Raw genomic sequence first — 21,791 nt, forward strand, 5'->3', positions numbered from 1 at the left:
TCAACAGGTAACTGATTAAGTTCTTTCTTGTCTGAAGGCTGGTCAAGTGTTAAATTTCTTTAGGAAGGCTTCAGCACCTATAGTTTCTATCCTAATTGAAAAAAATCTACATTAATTAAGAGATGAAGAGTCAGCTGATTCCTGGACACAAATTGCTGGCAAATACACTTGGTGGTAAAGGATTCAAAGAGATCAAATGTGCACTACAACTGCCAGAGGTAATAAGTGATGTCAGGTCACAGCCCATCTTATTCTCAAAAAGACTCCATGATACAACTAACGCCCTTTGTTAGAAAATGATCAAGTGGGGGAAAATATGATAGTGAATAAATGAAATAAGCTAGAGTTAAAACACTCTACAGTTACTCAACACCATATTCACATTCATGTCGTGATTGTGCATCAACATTTTCAGATAGCATGTAAATAGGCATGTAAGAAGGGCTTCCCAGGTGGCTTGGTGGTAAAGAATCCACTTACCAATGCAGGAGACGTGGGCTTGACCCCTAGGCTGGCAAGATTCCCTGGGGAAGAAAATGGCAACCGACTCCAGTATTCTTGCCCAGGAAATCCCGTGGACAGAGGAGCCTGGCAGGGTTGCAAAGAGTTGGGCACAACTGAGCACGCACACACAAGCATGTGAGATACACACGATATCTTCAGAAAGAGCCACCTTGTGAAAGGTAGTCAATTTCCTGTGCTTTAATAATGAAACATGGACCAAAATCAGACACAGGGAGGCTGTGATGGGGCACAAGAGGAATCTCAAAGGAAGACATACGTAAAGTAATAAGTTCCTGCCTTTCTGGAAGATGACGATGAATATTGCCACAAGAAAAGAGAGAGAAAAAAAACACATTTATGAAGTGCAGCAAATGTTATATCCAGAATAAAGAATTTCTACAACTCAACATCAAAAAACAAGAACCCAAATAAATACTGGAAAAAGGACTTATTAGAAATTTCTTCAAAGAAGATAAATAAATGGCCAACAAAGATGAAAATATGTTCAATATCACTAATCGTCGAGGAAACGCAAATCAAAACCATGATTAGATATCACCTCACGCCTATAAGAATGTCCACTACCAAAACACAAGGTAAGTTTGGCAAGGACACGAAGAAATAAGAACCTCTGTGCACTATTGGTGCAGAGAAGGCAATGGCACCCCACTCCATTACTTTTGCCTGGAAAATCCCATGGATGGAGGAGCCTGGTGGGCTACAGTCCATGGGGTCGCACAGAGTCGGACATGACTGAAGTGACTTGGCAGCAGCAGCAGCAGCACTTTGGTGGGAATGCAGAATGGTGCACACGTGAATGCTCAGTCATGCACGCTTATCACAGTACACTTTAGTTACCTGTTTTTCTCCAGAGTAGAAGCAGTGTATTTACAGCATGAGCACATGTGCTCAGGCTCTTCAGTTGTGTCCGACTCTTTGAGACCCTATGGATTGTAGCCTGCCAGGCACCTTTGTCCATGGGATTCTCCAGACAAGAATGCTGGGGTAGACTGCCATTTCCTACTCCAGGGGATCTTCCCGACCCAGGAATCAAACCCAAGTTTCTGGCATCTCCTGCACGGGCAGGCAGATTCTTTACTACTAGCAGCTGCTATTAAAAACAGTATGGAGGAAATTCCCTAGCAGTTCAGTGGTTGGGACACTTTGCTTTCACTGCCAAAAGCACAGGTTCAATCCCTGGTCAGGGAACTAAGATTGCCACTCCATAAAAAAAAAATAATAATGAAATAAGATAACAACAACAACAACAAACAAACAAAAAAGACTGTTACTCCACAAGCTGAGTGGCATGGCCAAACAAATTAAAACAAAATAAATCAGTATGGAGATCCCTCAAAAAGTTACAAATAGAATTTTACCATATGATCGAGCAATCCCACTTCTGGGCATATATCCAAAGGGATTAAAAACAGGCTCTCAGGAACTTCTCTGGTGGTGCAGCTGTTAAGAATCTGTCTGCCAATGCATGGGACAAGGGTTTGATCTCTGGTCTGGGAAGATCCCACATGTGGTGGAGCAACTAAGCCGGTGCTCCACAACTACTGAGCCTGTGCTCTAGAGCCTGGGAGCCCCAACTGCTGAGCCCACGTGCCCCAACTGCTGAAGCCCAAGCACCCTAGAGCCATGCTCCACCACAAGAGAAGCCACCGCAACGCGGAGCCACACAACACAACTAGAGAGTAGCCCCCACTCACTGCAACTCGAGAAGAGCCCTCATAACAACGAAGACCCAGTACAACCAAAAATAAAACAATAATCATGCTTCCCACATTAAAGAAAATTAGTACTTAAATACTAGCTGACTTCATCCCCTAAAAAAAAAAAATCAGTTTCCTCAGTGGTTTGAGTCTACATCAGATCAATATTTTAAAATGTGAAGCCCTTAGATATCTCAAATTTGGTGTAAAATTGTGAGATACAATTATTGTGAATTATTATGAAAATGTAAATCTTAATGGTTCAGGTATAAGAGTAAGGACTTCAACTACAAGTAATCTTTATCGTAGTAAGAAATGATATAAAAAGAAATCTAGATTAACAAATCCTAAAGACTTTTTGCATGAAGCTACAGAAACCAGACTCATGTGAAAAGACCCTGATGCTGGGAAAGACTGAAGGCAGGAGGAGAGGGGACGACAGAGGATGAGATGGTTGGATGGCATCACCGACTCAATGGACATGAATTTGCGTAAACTCTGGGAGTTGGCCATGGACCAGGGAGGCCTAGTGTGCTGCAGACCATGGGTTCACAAACAGTCAGACACGACTGAGCGACTGAACTAACAAAAACCAGACCTTCAGAAATTGTCAAGCTCCAGTTCTAACCTCAGGCTGGTTCCACCTACACACTTTCTATTACCTGGTCTCAATTACAAATTTTCCTTATAAATTCACTAATATACAAAGTGCTTCTTCATTTAAGCATGGTCGTTTGTGCTGCATTTAATGACATCTCCTACCCTGGAATGAGGAATTTCTTAGTATAGCAACATAAAAATAGTAGGCTATTCTGTAACTTTGTAGTTTGCTGATTTAGTTACACTGCTTTGATTAAACTTTGTGGAAAACTGTCTTTAAATCTCTTCAGTTTTATTTAAATATTAATACACCCAGGGAGTAAGCATGTTCCATGAATGCAATGTAAAGAACATGCTAATAAATGAGGTAGTTCTCATAGGCTGTACAGAATGCTGAAGGGTAAAACGGAGGGACAGAGTTTATAATACCAATTTTAAAGAACTAGGATATTCCAGTGCGTGGGTAAAATGCTGAAATGTGAAGGCTTTACCAAGTTCCAGAAACATTCAGAAATGAAAGACTTACACAGACTGGCAGGAAGCTGAGACGAGGCCTGGAGAGGTAAAACTAAACTATGTGTGAGAAAAAGCTGTGCGAACAGAGACAAGAATTTAGAAATGGACACCTAGGTCTAGTCATCAGAAACACCAATGTTGGCAATGGTCTGTCTGTTCTTAACTGAACCACTGATATGAAAAAAAACCTAAAAAAAAATCTCTCAGACCTCAACAATGCGGTACTAACAGCAGAGCTTGATAAGGGCATTCCTGCATAGTTCAGTTTACTAAGCATGCCCTGGCCTGCCTGCACTGAGTCTAGGGAGTTTGAGGAGTGTAAGTAGCAGGAGAGAGGTTCTGATATATTCAAACTCCACTTCTGACTGTGGTCCTGCATTGTACTTTATTTCCCTCAAGATAAACACTGTTTGTGTTAATATTTTATTATCCAAATTGCTCATCTTGTCATGTAAGGGAAGCAAAACATTGTGAGACAATTATGAAAATTACAGAGCACTCCTGACATACAACTGCAACAAAACAGATCCTCTGTACAAAGAGTACATGGACTAGGTAGTAAAAACACACATCTCTAGTCAGAAATAACTTTGTATAAGTCTCATATTTACAAAGCATTTTTCAGATCGAAAAACTTATTTGATGGAATAGTCCTGAAGGGACATGAAAGTTCTTGGGCTCTTCCAGCCTCTTCTGAATCCCCAAACCTGTCCCGAAAACTTACATTTCTTTGTTTCCTCATGGCAACTATTTATTTTCCATTTGTCTCAAACCTCCATCCCCTCTTCTGCTATCCCCCCACTCTTCTCCTTCAGGACTTCAATTAATCAGTTCTCAATTTCACAGAAAATAAGTCATCAAAGGAATTATTTGCCAATAAACCTCACTTCACTGCATTTCTGCATGTTTCTTTCTTCTCTCCTACCATATTACTTTCCTATAAGGTAAGACCAATTCTTCAACCTGTACTCTCCATGTCATTTGTCTTTCCTCCACAGGGATTTCATGGACCTCTTCTGTAAACAATTTCCCTCTCTCCCCCAGTTTCTTCCCAACAATAACTTAAAAAACACAACAAAAACAAAACAAAACAAAAAAACTCACCTCTGACTCAGCTACTTGTTCTCTCTTTCCTATCACAGCTAGATTTCCTTAACAGTTGTTACTAACAATGCCTCCTGATTTCCCATTGCCATCCATCTAATTTCGGTCCTTAAGAACAGAAACTCTCTGGTTGGTCACTGATCTCCATTTTAATATGAAGTTCAATGGCCATTCCTAGGCATGAATGAGAAATGAAAATATTCATCCATCCACAAAGAGATTTATACAAGAATGTCCATAGCAGCTTTATTCATAATAGTTCCAAGCTAGAATGAACTCAAATAAAAGAAAGGATTAAAAACAAAGTTGTGATAAATTCATACAATAGATTATTACCTAGCAATAAAGAGAAACAAACTATCAGTTCAGTTCAGTCACTCAATCCTGTCAGACTCTTTGCGACCCCATGAATCGTAGCATGCCAGGCCTCCCTGTCCATCACCAACTCCCGGAGTTTACCCAAACTCATGTCCATCGAGTCAGTGATGCCTTCCAGCCATCTCATCCTCTCTCGTCCCCTTCTTCTCCTGCCCACAATCCCTCCCAGCATGAGGGTCTTTTCTAATGAGTCAACTCTTCGCATGAGGTGGCCAAAGTATTGGAGTTTCAGCTTCAGCATCAGTCCTTCCAATGAACACCAGGGCTGATCTCCTTTAGGATGGACTGGTTGGATCTCCTTGCAGTCCAAGGGACTCTTAAGAGTCTTCTCCAACACCACAGTTCAAAAGCATCAATTTTTTGGAGCTCAGCTTTCTTCATAGACCAACTCTCATATCCATACATGACCACTGGAAAAACCATAGCCTTGACTAGATGGACCTTTGTTGGCAAAGTAATGTCTCTGCTTTTGAATATGCTATCTAGTTTGATCATAACTTTCATTCCAAGGAGTAAGCGTCTTTTAATTTCATGGCTGCAATCACCATCTGCAGTGACCTTGGAGCCCCCCAAAATAAAGTCTGACACTGTTTCTCCATCTATTTCCCATGAAGTGATGGGACCAGATGCCACGATCTTAGGTTCTGAATGTTAAGCTTTAAGCCAACTTTTTCACTCTCCTCTTTCACTTTCATCAAGAGGCTTTTAGCTCCTCTTCACTTTCTGCCATAAGGGTGGTGTCATCTGCATATCTGAGGTTACTGATATTTCTCCCGGCAATCTTGATTCCAGCTTGTGCTTCTTCCAGCCCAGCGTTTCTCATGATGTACTCTGCATAGAAGTTAAATAAACAGAATGACAATATACAGCCTTGACGTACTCCTTTTCCTATTTGGAACCAGTCTGTTGTTCCATGTCCAGTTCTAACTGTTGCTTCCTGATCTGCATACACGTTTCTCAAAAGGCAGGTCAGGCGGTCTGATATTCTCATCTCTTGAAGAATTTTCCACAGTTTATTGTGATCCACACAGTCAAAGGCTTTGGCATAGTCAATAAAGCAGAAATAGATGTTTTCCTGGAACTCTTTTGCTTTTTTGATGATCCAGCAGATGTTGGCAATTTGATCTCTGGTTCCTCTGCCTTTTCTAAAACCAGCTTGAACATCTGGAAGTTCACGGTTCACATATTGCTGAAGCCTGGCTTGGAGAATTTTGAGCATTACTTTACTAGCATGAGAGATGAGTGCAATTGTACGGTAGTTTGAGCATTCTTTGGCATCACAAACTATATACACATACATAACAGTGTATAACAATAACAGTGCGGAATCTCAAAATTATTATGCTGAGGGAAGTAAGATGACACAGAGCAATACATATTGTATTACTCCATTAATATAACTTCCCAGAACACCAAAATTAATCTACAGTGTTAGAATAAAATGTGATTGCAAGGTTAGGGGACTGATTGGAAAGGGGAACAAGGGAATTTTCTTTGGTGATGGATATGTCCTATTATCTTTTGAGTGATGATCATCTGGACATATACAACTGCCAAAACTCTTCAAATTGAACATAGATGACTGTACCCCAAATTTTCAAGAAGTTTTTTTAAATGACCAGCCATTATAATATTGATAGTTAAACATTAAAAAACAGTGTGATGGATACTTTTGTCTTTGATACCACTGACCTTTATCTCTTTCTTAGAATATTCTCTTGCTTTGGCATCTATGACATCTACATGCTCCTGGTTTCCTCCAACTTCCTAGCCAATCCTTTTCCATTTCTCCAATGTATTCCTAAATGTTGAGAACGTGCAAATTTGCATCCTCATTTGTTTTTTCATTTTATACACTTTTCCTCTTGGAATATCATATTCATTCCCATGGTTTCAAAGATCTCTAGAATTTATAAGCTTTTTAAAACTATCATGTCTTTCCTCTTAATGGCTCCTGATCTATTTATCTAGCTGCTTATTGGCCTTGATGACATTCATGGTCCACAGCCACCTCCATCTCAAAACTGTATGCCATAAAATTCTACTTTTGATTTTCTACCTCAATGATAAATGAATCACTTACCCAGTAGTCCAATCCCCCTTAATCCCCAATTGATCACGAAAAATGATCACTTTACCTTCTAAATATCTGTCAAATGCATTCACTTCTCTTATTAGGCGGTCTTAATTCAGGAGACCATAACCACTTGGGTTATTACATCAGCCTCCCAAAATCCACTTTTACCCTCCTCCAACCTGATCTCCACAGCACAGTCCAAGTGCTTTCAAATCCAATCAGAGCATTTCTTTGTCATAAAAACCTTCAAAACTTTCCCACTTACCCATAAAGTCCAAATACCATGATTGGGGTTCTACTAACTTCTCTAATACAATCATCCTGGTTTGCCCAACACTGACAAGCTTCCCAGGTCATGGAACTTTCATTTCTGTTTTACTTCTCTGGGGGGAATTTGTTTTAAAATTGGGATAGTTTCCAATTCAAGACAGTGGAGTAGTAGGCGTGTGCTCATCTCTCCTTGGACAGCACCAAGACTGCTACCAGCTGTTGAACAACCATGAACAGAAGGACGCTGGAAACCACCAAAAAGATACTCCACATCCAAAGACAAAGAAGCCACAGTGATATGGTAGGAGGGGCATAATCACGATAAAATCAAATCCCATACCCACCAGGTGGGTGATCCACAGACTGGAGACAAGTAATACCAAAGAAGTTCTCCCACTGTTGTGAAGATTCTGAACCCCACATCAGGTTTCCCAGCCTGGGGATCTAACAAAGGGACTGGAAATCTCTAGGGAATCTGGCCTTGAGGGCCAGCAGGATTTGATTATAGGCCTTCCAGAAGACTGAGAGAAACAGAGACTCCAAGCTTGGGAGGCACAAACAAAATTTTGCATGCACCAAGACCCTGAGGAGAGGAGCAGTGACCACATAGGAGACTGAACCAAAAGTACCTGCTAGCGTTGGAGGGCCTCCTGTGGAAGCGTGGATTGGCAGGGGCTCGCCACAGGAACGGAGGCACTGGAAGGTCCCCCTTGGCATAAAGCCTCTTGAAGTTCAGCATTAAGTCTACCACAGAGCCCACAAACCCCAGGGCTGGATCACCTCAGGCCAAACAACTATCAGGGAGAGAGTGCAACCCCACCCATCAGCAGATAATTTGATTAAAGCTTTACTGAGCAAGGCCCTGTCCACCAGAGCAAGACCGAGTTTTTCCCATTCATCAAGAAGCTGACATAAACCTCTTAGCCTCATCCATCAGAGGGCAAACAGAAGAAGCAAGAAGCAGCACAGTCTCACAGCAGATATAACAAAAACCATTATTACAGAAAATTAACCATGATGCAAAAGCAGAAAGTTATATCCCAGATGAAGGGATAAGAAAAAAATCTCAGCAGAACAACTAAATGAGGGGGAGACAGGCACCTTCCAGAAAAAGAATTCAGAATAATGATAGTGAAGATGATCCAGGATATTGGGAAAAGAATGGAGGCAAAGATTGAGAAGATGCAAGAAATGTTTACCAAAGATCTAGAAGAACTAAAGAATAAACCAACAGAGATGAATAATAAATACACTAGAAGGACTCAACAGCAGAATAACTGAGGCAGAAGAACAGGTAAATGAACTGGACGACAGAACAGTGGAAATACTGCCACAGAACAGAATACAGAAAAAAGAATGAAAAGAAATGAAGACAGCCTAAGAGACCTCTGGGACAACATTAAACACACCAACACTCAATATACCAATATTTGCATTACAGGGGTCCCAGAAGGAGAAGACTTCCCTGGTGGCTCAGACAGTAAAGCATCTGCCTACAATGCAGCAGACACGGGTTCAATCCCTGGGTCAGGAAGATCTCCTGGAGAAGGGAATGGCAACCCACTCTAGTATTCTCGGAGAAGGCAATGGCACCCCACTCCAGTACTCTTGCCTGGAAAATCCCATGGATGGAGGTAACCAGGCTGCAGTCCACGGGGTCACTAAGAGTCGGACATGACTGGGCAACTTCGCTTTCACTTTTCACTTTCATGCACTGGAGAAGGACATGGCAACCCACTCCCAGGGACGGGAGAGCGTGGTGGGCTGCCATCTATGGGGTCGCACAGAGTTGGACACAACTGAAGCAACTTAGTAGCAGCAGCAGAAGGAGAAGAGATACAGAAAGGACCTGAGAAAATATCTGAAGAGGTAATAGCTGAAAACTTTCCAAACATGGGAAAGGAAATAGTCAACCAAGTCCAGAAGCACAAAGTATCCCAGGAAGGATAAACCCAAGGAGGAACACACAGAGACACACAGTAATTAACTGACAAAAAATAACAACAGAGATAAAATATTAAAAACAACAAAGGAAAAACAACAAATAACATACAAGGGAATTCCCACCAGGCTATCAGCTGATTTCTCAACAGAAACTCTACTAGCCAGAAGGGAATGGCATGATATATTTAAAGTGATGAATGGGAGGAACCTACAACCAAGAATACTCTACCCAGAAAGACTCTCCTTCACATTTGATAGAGAAATCAAAAGTTTCCAGACAAGCAAAAGTTAAGAGAATTCAGCAGCACCAAATCAGCTATCCAAAAAATGCTAAAGGAACTTCTCTAGGCAGGAAACACAAATGAAGGAAAAGACCTACAGAAAATAAACCCCAAATAATTAAGAAAACAGTAACAGAATCATAATATAACCTTAAATGTAAATGGATTAAATGAACCAGCCAAAATACATAGACTGGCTGGGTGGATGAAAACATGTGCATATATGCACTTCCACTTACCATATTACCAAAACTAGGATCTAACAGAAAAATCTGTAATCGCTTTTTAAAATCCAGATACATATCAGAATTATCTTGAAATTTTCTGAAAAATACAAATGCCCAGGTATTGCTTTTACCTCCATAGCTCCATGTTTCTAATGAGCAGTCGTGTTTAAAAACTGGACTACATGATGGACTTTTATCTAGTTTGTTTCACTTTTTATATTTCATATTCAGTGTTCCCATTTCATTTAGTTTATGTTCTCCATCTCCTTTTTCTTGATGTTGTTTCTCAAGTATTTATCAAGTGTAGTAGAAAAGCTTTTGTATACATATATATAAATATGTATACTTTATACATATATTTAAATGTATGCATTTTTGCCTAACTAAAAAAATTATGATATTTTTATTCCACTTGTTTGACTTATGAATAGAATACTAGATTTCTAATTAAAAAATAGATATGCAACAAAGGTTTAATGCATACCATAGGGAACCATAGTCAATATCATGTAATACCCTATGGTGGAAAATAATTTCAAAAATAATATACATATATTTGTATAACTGAATCACCTTGCTGTGCACCTGCAACACTGTAAGTCAACTACACTTCAATAAAATATATATATATATATATATATATATATATGCTGCTAAGTCGCTTCAGTCGTGTCCGACTCTGTGCGACCCCATACATGGCAGCCCACCAGGCTCCCCCATCCCTGGGATTCTCTAGGCAAGAATACTGGAGCGGGTTGCCATTTCCTTCTCCAATGCATGAAAGTGAAAAGTCAGAGTGAAGTCGCTCAGTTGTATCCGACTCTTCGTGACCCCATGGACTGCAGCCTACCAGGCTCCTCCATCCATGGGATTTTCCAGGCAAGAGTACTGGAGTGGGGTGCCATTCCCTTCTCCATATATATATACATATAAAAGAATAAATAATTAAAAAGAAAAACAAATTGGAATGGTCTTGGGCAAGGGCTTCTCTGGTAACTCAGACAGTAAAGAATCTGCCTGCAATGCAGGAGACCCAGGTTCCATCCTTGGGTTGGGAAGATCCCCTGGAGAAGGGAATGGCTACTCACTCCAGTATTCTTGCCTGGAGACTTTCAGGGACAGAGTAGCCTTCAGGCTACAGTCCATGGGGTCACAAGAATCAGACTAACTGAGCAACTAATTCTTTCAAAGGCAAAACAACTTGGAAACTATTTTAGACATAATAAAAGACTGAGCATTGAATAAATGTGTAAATGCTGTTGGAAGCCAGAGCTCTCATTAAGGAAGAAGGGAAATGCAAATATGGAATAAGGGAAGAAAAGAAAGAGCTCTGTGGAATGAGCTGGAATTGGAGGTACTGGTGTGAACTCAGTCTCTAAAATGTGCTTATGTGGGTATACACAGGCATATCTTACTTTGTTCTCATTTTGCTCCTTTCTAAGGTAACTATTTTTCTCCATGGTTCTAAACCCAGTAAAACCACCCACAAACTGGCATGACTGAAAAACTAACACTTTTACTTTCAGCAAATCAAGACAAGTTGGTCACTCTATCCTCCAGTCTTATTCTAGCACAATCTCACATTCTATATTCCAGCAACACTGATTAAAATTCTAGTAGTCAATGATACTAGTATCATTTAATAATATTAATATATTAATAATTTAAACATTTAATGACAACTTATCCTTCCAAAATATTATGTACCAGGCATTACTACTAATTCATTTAATCATTCTAGTAATCCTATGAATTAAGTATCATTTAATACTCTTCCTTCTCTCTTCGCTGCTGCTGCTGCTAAGTCACTTCAGTTGTGTCTGACTCTGTGCGACCCCACAGACAGAAACCCGCCAGGCTCCCCTGTCCCTGGGATTCTCCAGGCAAGAACACTGGAGTGGGTTGCCATTTCCTTCTCCAATGCATGAAAGTGAAAAGTGAAAGGGAAGTTGCTCAGTCATGTCCGACTCCTAGCGACCCCATGGACTGCAGCCTACCAGGCTCCGCCGTCCATGGGATTTTCCAGGCAAGAGCACTGGAGTGGGTTGCCATTGCCTTCTCCGCCTTCTCTACTTGGCTAAATTCTTTAGATTCCACCAGAAAGTTTTATCTCAACTCCCCAAACTGGATCTGAATGCTTCACCTGTATCTCCCAAGACACTCTGTCCATACCCTTATAACACTTACCACAGTACACTTTAATTACCTGGTTTTCTCCAGAGTAGCAGCAGTGTATTTAGAGCATGTGCGTGCGTGCTCAGTCGCTTCAGTCATGTTTGACTCTCTGTGACCCTATGGACTGCTGCCTGCCAGGCTTCCCTGTCTATGGGATTCTCCAGGCAAGAATACTGGAGTGGGTTGCCATCTATGCTCTCCTCCAGGGGATCTTCCCGACCCAGAGACCATACCTGGGTTTTCTGCACAGCAGGCGGATTCTTCACCACTGAGCCACCACCAGAGAAGCCCGTATTTATAGCAACCAGCTACTAAAACATACAATAATATCTAAGGAGGATTCCCCTATTGATAGATTAGAAAATATGGGTTATACCTAGGAAGGAATACTTATAAGACATGGTATATAGCATTATACTTAAGAATAAAGACTCCTGAGCCAGCCTGCTTCAAACTCTCATTGACCACATATTATCTATGTGACCTTGGGCAAGTTACTTAAGCACACTGTGCCACAGTTTCCCTATCTGTAAAAGGCAGGTACTTCACAGAGGTACTGCAAATAAAAATCGCTTGTAACAGCACATGGCATTACATGTGTGTTTGCTATTAATGAGCTTCCCTGGTGGCTCAGAGAGTAAAGAATCCACTTGCAACGTGGGAGACCTGGGTTCGATCCCTGGGCATAGCAAAGCACCCCAGTATTCTTGCTTGGAGAATCCCCATTGACAGAGGAGCCTGGTGGGTTACAGTCCATGAGGGTCCCAAAGATTTGGACATGACTGAGTGACTAACCTGCTTATCAGCAGTTTAAAGCTAAATGAGAAGCTAAATGTCTCTGTCTTATTCACTATTTTCACCTACTACATGCAGGATCTTAGTTCCCTGACCAGGGACTGAACTCAGGCTCCCAGGTAGTGAAAGAATTAAGTCCTAACCACTGGCCTGCTAGGGAATTTCCATCAAGTGGTATTGCCAGAGGAGGAAAAAAACAAGAAAAATTTTCAGAGATGTGTTATTCAAGAGAAACTTCCCTCTTGTTCATAATTTTCCTTTTTGAAAATACCTTTACTGAGATACAATTCACACACCATAAAATTTATCCATTTAAGGTATACAAGTCAATGACTTAAGTATATTTAGAGTGTACAAATATTATCACAACCTGAATTCAGAATATTTTTATCACCAGCAAAAGAAAAGCCTATCTCCCCCTTCCCAAACCCATAGGTAACCCCTATCTACTTTCTATTTCTACAGATTTGCTTATTCTGGACACTTCATATAAATGGAATCATAGCATATGGTCTTTTGTGACTGTCTTCTTTCACTTAAACGAAATAATGTTTTCAAGGTTTCTCCATTAAAAAAATTTTTTAAGCTAAAAATAAAAATTTTCAGTCTATAAAAATGCTGAATCACTGTTATACACCCTAAACAAGTAAAATGTAAATCAACTACAGTTCAATTTTAAAAAAGAGAAAAAATTTCCTTATCCTTGTGAAAGTTTTTTCCCTGAAAAAGAAGACAAAAAATAATTTCTAAAGGTGATTTTAAATAATTGACTTTAAAAAATATGTATTTACTTATTTTGGCAGAGGTGCCACATGTGGAATCTTAGTTCCCCGAACCAAGAATTGAACTCAGGCCTCCCGCAGTGAAAGTACCAAGTTCTAATCACTGGACCACCGGGGAATTTCCATAAAGTGGTATTTTAAGTACAAAAAAAATGTAGTTTGGAGTTAAAGGCCTGTGTCTACACATTAATGGATAAGTTATTTCCACAGAGTACAGAGTTCCCACGGTGACACAGTTTTAAAATAGGATTAAATTTATCGGAAACTATGAAGATTTTTTACTTCTCTGAGAGGGAGGGAGATTTTCAGTATAGAGCCATCTTAAAAACAAAATCATTTTGATAGTACAATACACTCTCTTAAAGCTATCCTTAAAATGCAAATTAAGCATAGAGATCAGCAATGACACAAACAACTCAACTCTAAATAATCACTATGTCCTGAAATAAAGCCAAGCGCAAAAAGACTAAGAACTGGGTAAAATCTCAAATTAAAAATAAAAACAAGGGCTGCTCTAGTGGTAGAGAGGCTGACTCTGAGTTCCCAATGCAGGGGCCCCGGGTTTGATTCCTAATGAGGAAACTAGATCCCACATGTTGAAACTAAAGCCCAGGGCAGCCAAATAACTAACACATATATAAAAACAAAAACTATATAAGAACTTCAAAATTAAGTAATGATAAGAACATCAGGACTCAGAAAGTTCTCCTCATGTAATCACAAACTGTAACTACATTATAAATATTTAATAACAACTAAACTAACAGTAGAGGGGACTTCCCCGTGGTCCACTGGCTAAGACTCCACACCCACAATGATGGGGGCCCTGGTTAGATCCCTGGTCAGAGAAATCAATTCCACATGTTCATGATGTAACTAAAAGATTCCACATGCCACAACTAAGACCCAGAGGAGCCAAATGAATAGATAAATAATAAATATATGTGATTGTTACAGCAGCATTATGCATAATAGTCAAGATAGAAGCAACCTGAAAGTCCACATCAACAGATGAACGGATAAATAAGAGGTGTTATGTCCCCACAATGAAATATTTGGCAATAAAAAGAAATGAAGTACTCATACATGCTCTAACATGAATGAACTTTGCAAACATGCTAAGTCAAAGAAGCACATACTGTGTGATTCCATTTTTATGAAACTCTGGGAACAGACAAACTTGTAGATTAGTGGTTGGTGAAGGAGGTGTGTTATGGGGAAATCGGGAGAAACTTGGTGGGTACCGAGTTTCTTGGGGGGTGATGAACATGTTTTAAAATTTTGGTAATGGTTGCACAACTCTGTGAAAACATTAAACCTACCTAATTACATACTTTAACGGGGTGAATTGTAAAGGTCTGTATATTCTGCCAATTAAGCTGTTATTTTTAAAAACTAAAAGGTGGCTATGGAAAAAATAGGCAAAGTATTTGTACACTAAATAATTTCCAAAGTAATCAAAATACACTTGGGTAAAATTCGTTACTATCTTACCGAAACTTTTGGATGATTTCATTACCTAGTCTCTTATTAAACAATAACGAACTGAAACTACGCCATCAGCAAGGGAAAACATTAAATATTGCACAGATTTTTGTTAACTACAGCAAAACTACTGGACGCTTACAGCTTCTAGTAAAATTCAGGACAAAGGCGACAACCTCGAAATTACAATTTTTCACATCTTCACTAGACTATACCAGCTGACTAGACAACTTTCAAAAGCTTAAACTGATCTTAAACTTGTCATCAGTTTGGCCATCATTTTATCACTTTTAACTTCTTTAATGAGTAAACACTGTTAAAAAGAGCAAAAGGGGAGAGAATATTGATGGACGTTCCACAATAAATGTTACAAAGCAACGAAAGGATTCGTTCACTCTTTTCACCAAAATCGAGAAAACAGAATGATAAAATCAGCAATTTCCAATATTCCATATTAGGCTCAATGACCCCAATTTTTTTTTTTCCAAGTGAGGGAAACAAGAAATGTGTGCATGGTCTGAGCGGGAGGAAATATTGGGGGCGATCTGCAGGCGGGAACCCAATCGGGCTCTCGGCCAGTTCTGCCGCCGGCGCCCCAGCCGGGGCCTGGTGCTGACCAGGGCCCAGCGCCTCAGCCGAGAAGCTTCGCCGCGGCGGCGCCTGGGGACTCGCTCCGCGCGGAGGTCAAGCCGAGAAGCGCCGCCAGGCTCCCGAGGGCTCCACCCTCCCCTCTTTCACTCCCTCCCCTCGGCGGTCCCCAGAGGGGAACAGGCGGGGCGCTACGCGACGAGACTGGGGGGAGGGGGGGTGGTTTGCGTCCTCAGAGAGAAAAGCTCCGCCGCCCCAGAGTGGCGGCCGCGGGTTATTAATAAACTCCGCTTCTGCCCAGACGCAACTACCGCGACCGGCCGTAGGATCGGCAAGGCCTGAGGTGGAGGCTGACCAGCCGGAGCCAGAGCCCGGGCCCAAGCGGGCCCGCGCCGCCGCGCTGAGGGCGGCGGCCGGGCGGAGAATAATGCACACTGGGTAAAAACACATTTATATACGAACCTCCGAGAAAATTTTCCAACAATTCCTTCGTCCGACCACCATGCACCAGGACAGGAAACAGCCGCCCGGCCCCCAAGCCCCGCAACCCGCATAGTAGCTCTGAGGCCCGCCCCCAGCCTCCATTGGACTGTCATTACGTCACTCACTAGACGCTTCCTGCTTGCCATTGGCTCAAATTTAGGCTACGCGAAAGAAGACGGCCTTATCCACGCCCCCTTACCTGACGTCAGCCTCGCCTGGCCTTACAGCCAGCGACTGAGTGGCTTACCCAAAGTGAGGAACCAAAGTTCCTGCTTCTGACTGGTTGACAGAACCGCTCATCCCAGCGCGACAACGCCTCTCTGACAAGTGAATTATGCCTATTCTGGGGCCCCAGCAGGAGGCGCCATTTTGTAGCGAGGGAGGGAGGCTGGTCCTTGTGACTAGCCGGGAGGGAGACGAGTTCACAGGCGCCATTTTCCCCACAGGGGCTAGGAGGTGGCTTTGGCTCTCCCGGTGGGCTTGCTGGAGCGCGTTCTGGAGATCGGTTGCGCTTTGCCTAGCAATTGCTGAGTGTTGCCCCGTCGGTAGGGTGGGGTGAGACGGGATGCGACGGCTCACAGTTCCCTGGGGGCTCTTGGTGCCAGCTGAGGCCTTTGCTCTTGGATGGAGGTTCTGGTTTTTGAGAGCTGCCGTATCCTTGTCACTGGCTGCCAAGACTACCTTTGCTTTTCCAGTCGCCGGGGTATCATCATTGCTAGGAGGATGAACCTCCTGCCTCAGCGGAAGCTCAGGCGAAACTCGACAACGAGGCGGTGGTCTTGGACTCCGCTGGGAGACATTGCGGATGCTTTGCGTTTTCACGTTGCTTAAGTTCAAATTTTGAAGTCCTCTCTAATGGTGTCGCTAACTTCTTTTTTACTTTCCTTCTTGTGTGTGTCGCGAATTAATGTCAAAAAGGGTGGGGAAAGCATTGAGTGGGTCTCCCTGTACCTATTAAGATTGGATACAAGTTAGTTGTGAAGTTTAGGTAACGTTTCTCGTAGCTCTTAACCCAAACTTTTTAAAGCTATTGGAAATACAAGTCTCATTTGAGGAGTATTCAGTATATATTTCTGTGTTTTGGCAACGAAGCTGAATAAAGATGAGATAAAGTGTGTAGACTCAAGATTTGTTACATCGGGCGTTCCAAGTGTAGATTTGAGTTACTAAGAATGAAGAGGATGGTCCCGCTGTAACTGGAGATTTGTGTAATGCTTACAAAAATTGGAGAAAGCTGGATAATGTTTGATTTAGTGTCTTTCAGGTGATTATAGACTGTCCTTAGGATAATTACAATGTTTTTATTTACACTTGAGTCTACTGTGAGATTTTAGCGTTACCTTGTTTTTGGTAGGGAGTGAGGGGCGCACAAGACCCTAACGAAGGTATAGCTGCCTAATTGGTGCCCAAACGCCATTGGAAGGAAGAGACTTCTGAGTGTCGTTTGAATATATGATCTTTAGAAGTTTAGTTACTTTTATTCCCTTATAAGAATAAAAAATGGGACACATAAGGTTGGATTAAGTTGCTTGAAACTGGAGGAATTGGCTTATTCCAAATAGTCTTGTTCTCGATGGATAGACTCCTTTTTTCACAGAGTAGAGGGTTCAGACGACAAGTGTTCTAATTTATACTTATGTACCTTCCAGATGTTACATCTATATTTTGTAATCAGAAATGTTATTAAAAGAATCAAAATATTTTTATGGAATTCAGTCATTTATTACTAAGTCATTAACCTTTAGTGTGTTTGTTAAAACATTGTAATACAGAATCTCAAAAAGGAAGTTAAAAATCACCCTGTAATTGTGGATCTTGGTTACAGGACATCTTTCTATCCTTGGGACCTACTAAGTGGTTGTAAACACTGAATGATAATGGTGAATAGGATGCTATAATTCTACTTTAATTCACAAAGATACACTAATGATATTGTCACAGATAATAGAACTTTGTGTTACAGTGTTTACCACTGACTACAGAACAGAGTTCAAATGTCATAATATTTAGGGCCACCCATAATCCAGATTTTCCCTGAATCACCTCCTATTCCTCATCTTATTACATCTTAACAAATTAATGGCTTGAAAACATTTAACTGCCAGTCATTGTTAATCCAGGCTTTTCCACAAAGCTGAACTTTTTCACAGTTTTCTAAACAGGCTAACAATTCTCAGTTCAGTTCAGTTGCTTATTTGTGTCTGACTCTGCGACCCCATGAATCGCAGCATGCCAGTCCTCCCTGTCCATCACCAACTCCAGGAGTTTACCCAAACTAATGTCCATCGAGTCGGTGATGCCATCCAACCATCTCATTCTCTGTCGTCCCCTTCTCCTGCCCCCGATCCCTCCCAGCATCAGGGTCTTTTTCAATAAGTCAACACTTCCCTTGTGGCTCAGCTGGTAACAGATCCAACCGCAGTGCGGGAGACCTGGGTTTGATCCCTGTGTTTGGAAGATCCCCTGGAGAAGAGAAAGGCTACCCACTCCAGTATTCTGGCCTGGAGAATTCTATGGACTGTATAGTCCATGGGATCACAAAGAGTTGGACACGACTGAGCAACTTTCACACTTTCAACTCTTCGCATGAGGTGGCCAAAGTATTGGAGTTTCAGCTTCAGCATCAGTCCTTCCAAACACCAGGACTGATCTCCTTTAGGATGGACTGGTTGGATCTCCTTGCAGTCCAAGGGACTTTCAGAGTCTTCTCCAACAACACAGTTCAAAAGCATCAATTCTTCGGTGCTCAGCTTTCTTGACAGTCCAACTCTCACATCCATACATGACCACTGGAAAAACCATAGCCTTGACTAGATGGACCTTTGTTGGCAAAGTAATGTCTCTGCTTTTCAATATGCTATCTAGTTGGGTCATAACTTTCCTTCCAAGGAGTAAGCGTCTTTTAATTTCATGGCTGCAGTCACCATCTGCAGTGACCTTGGAGCCCAAAAAAACAGTCTGACGCTGTTTCCCCATCTATTTCCTGTGAAGTGATGGGACAGATGCCATGATCTTAGTTTTCTGAATGTTGAGCTTTAAGCCAACTTTTTCACTCTCTTCTTTCATTTTCATCAAGAGGCTTTTTAGTTCCTCTTCACTTTCTGCCATAAGGGTGGTGTCATCTGCATATCTGAGGTTATTGAGATTTCTCCTGGCAATCTTGATTCCAGCTTGTGCTTCTTCCAGCCCAGCGTTTCTCATGATCTATTCTGCATATAAGTTAAATAAGCAGGGTGACAATATGCAGCCTTGACATACTCCTTTTCCTATTTTCCTATTTGGAACTAGTCTTATTCCATGTCCAGTTCTAACTGTTGCTTCCTGACCTGCGTATTTCTCAAGAGGCAGGTGAGGTGGTCTGGTTCTAGCCTTCTTCAAAAACTGTTATTATTATGTTTTTAAAAACATTTAACTCAGAATTTTCTGGAGAATTGGTTGATTTGGGCATATTTGCACACTGATATAACTACTATTCTATGTATAGAAGAAACATGGAAGGAATGCCCTGGCAGTCCAGTGGTTAGGACTCCGTGCTTTCATTGCTGAGGGCTAGGTGGGGAAATGAAGATCCCATAAATCTGGTGGTTCAGCAAAAAAATCAATGCATTCAACTCTTAAAAGTAACTATGTCTAGGATAAGGTGACTTTGAGTTACCAAATTATTTCTGTAATAGGTTTATTAATACATTTTTCCCCTAAATTTGTAGAATTTTAAAAACACTGAAAAAAATCTACAGTTCTTACACTGGGCTTCTCTGGTGGCTCAGTGGGTGGAGAATCTGCTTGCAATGCGGGAGACAGGGTTTCATCCCTGGGTTGGAAAGATCCCCTGGAGAAGGGAAAGGCTACCAGTTTTCTGGTATTCTCCAGTATTCTGGCCTGGAAAATTCCACAGACTGTATAGACCATGGGGTGGCAAAGAGTACAACACAACTGAACGACTTTCATTTTCAAACTGAAGAATTTTTTTTTTTTTAAATGCTAAAGAATTTAAAAACAAGCTAGTCATTTGCTCTTCATTGGAAGCTGTGGCTGTTAGATGTGTCACTTGTCTTAGAAACTCTTGCCCCATTTGTAAAATAAAAACTTACTTCAGGTACTTTCCTGGTGGTCCACTGGTTAAGACTCTGTGCTCCCAATGCAGGGGGCCTGGGTTCAATCTCCCACCAGGGAACTAGATCTCACATGCTACAACTAAGACCCAGAGCAAATAAATAAAAAACAAACTTCACAAGTGTTGATTGGGAAGATACATGAGAACGTAGAAGGTAGCACAGTGCCTATCAGAGGTATTATTCAAATGCTTGATGTTGCCTCTCTCTCCAAGTCTCACTTTAATGCTCAACAGCAGTGGTTTCTAAGCACTTTGAAAACTCCTTTGAGATTCAAATGAAAGCTATGAAAAATATACTAAAGACATCGAAGTTTCATAGGGCTCATGGACCCAGAATCCTTGGTCTGCAGTATAAACTCATTCAGTTAATCTCACTCAGCTTCTACACTGAAAACATTAATCAGAGCTTTATCAGAATATACTTTTAGAAGTATATGTTACTTAAAACACTCCTTTCCAATCTCAGATATAGTTCTCAGTATGTATGCTGACTTAAGCATAGTGCTGATAAACTGGTAATGTTTTGTTAGTGGCTAATTGCAGGACTCCAGTCATTTGAAGTTATTGATAATAACTCCAGTATGTGCAGTTTTCAATTTTACCAACTCTACCCATGGACCACTTGTCAACCCAATTCATTCATTCGTTGTTGAATGAGTCGCTAAATCGTGTCCAACTTTTGGTACCTCAGGACTCTATTCTGCCAGGCTCCTCTGTCCATGGGATTTCCCAGGCAAGATTCCTGGAGTGGTTGGCCATTACCTTCTCCAGGGGATCTTCCCTACCCATCGATGGAACCTGCACCTGCTGTGTTGGCTGGCAGATTCATTTGTTACATCTTTGAAAATAGCACCTGATAACTGAGCTCCAAGATTATTAGTTGTGGTTAATGTGTTTGGTTTATTTTAATGGAAAGCTAAGAGAAAATGAACTCTATTTACAAAATTTTATCAATTAAAGCCCTTGAAGATTCCAGGTGTTCCTTTGAAACTGGCTTCCTCCGTAAGATTCTAGCAGTCATTTTTGGCTTCTAATTAATTTGCTTAAATCTAAAATATAACATTCCAGACAAAAGGAAAATCAAGTTTCACTAATGTACATAGTAAGTAGGTAGTACTTCAGCAGTAAAGAATAGTCTAGAAATGAAACCATTGTTTTTAAAATGATTTTTTATTTTTCTGAAAAGACACACTCAAGTCAAGGTGAGCTTTTTTTTTTTTTTTTTTAAGGTGAAGCGTTTGTCTCCAAATAAACAGTAAGACTGATACCATTTTATAGAAAAGCACTAGATGCTGTAATTTTGGGAGGAGACAGAAAAAAAGATGGCTCAGTCTTAAATTTCTAATGCTGTATTACACTGAAATATATAACAAAGATGCAGCATTTACAGGAAAAAAATTTTTTAAAGAATTCTTCCACCTGCTATCCACCCTGCCAAAGTGTGGTGCCAGCTAGGGCTGTTTGATGGGGTGATGTGATTAAAGAAAAAAAAAAAAAAATGAGCACCTAGCTCAAATAACTAAATATTGGCAGAATACAATCTTTAAGACAGTTTTCCCTATATATGGGGATAGCTAGCTCTTACTTTATACTTAATGAATATACATTGAGTATTACTTTTTAGAGAACTTCAAACTTGAAACTTAAAACTGAAAATTGAGATTCTCGTATACCAGAAAACTCAACCATTTTAAAGTATGCATGCACTTCAGTAGTTTTTAGTATATTCACCAGACTGTTCAACCATCAC

The 21,791-nt window shown here is 41.0% G+C and overlaps 1 protein-coding gene across 7 annotated transcripts in view; it reads right to left on the minus strand.

The window, feature by feature from the left end:
- The window catches only part of ZNF143 (zinc finger protein 143), a 61,093-nt gene extending 45,092 nt beyond the window's left edge, over positions 1-16,001 (minus strand). For 3 of the 7 annotated variants that reach the window (XM_012095790.5, XM_012095789.5, XM_004016165.6), the window contains exon 1: positions 15,907-16,001. In XM_012095790.5, coding sequence (XP_011951180.1) covers positions 15,907-15,948 — 42 coding nt within the window. In that variant the 5' untranslated portion in view covers positions 15,949-16,001. Of the gene's footprint in view, positions 1-480; positions 500-4,442; positions 4,617-15,902 lie in introns of those variants that run through there. The other 4 variants (XM_060399922.1, XM_060399921.1, XM_042233071.2 and 1 more) reach the window with 3 other exon arrangements.
- Positions 16,002-21,791: the final 5,790 nt, after the last annotated feature.

Source organism: Ovis aries, chromosome 15 (assembly GCF_016772045.2).
Source record: "Ovis aries strain OAR_USU_Benz2616 breed Rambouillet chromosome 15, ARS-UI_Ramb_v3.0, whole genome shotgun sequence".
Lineage (NCBI taxonomy): Eukaryota > Metazoa > Chordata > Mammalia > Artiodactyla > Bovidae > Ovis > Ovis aries.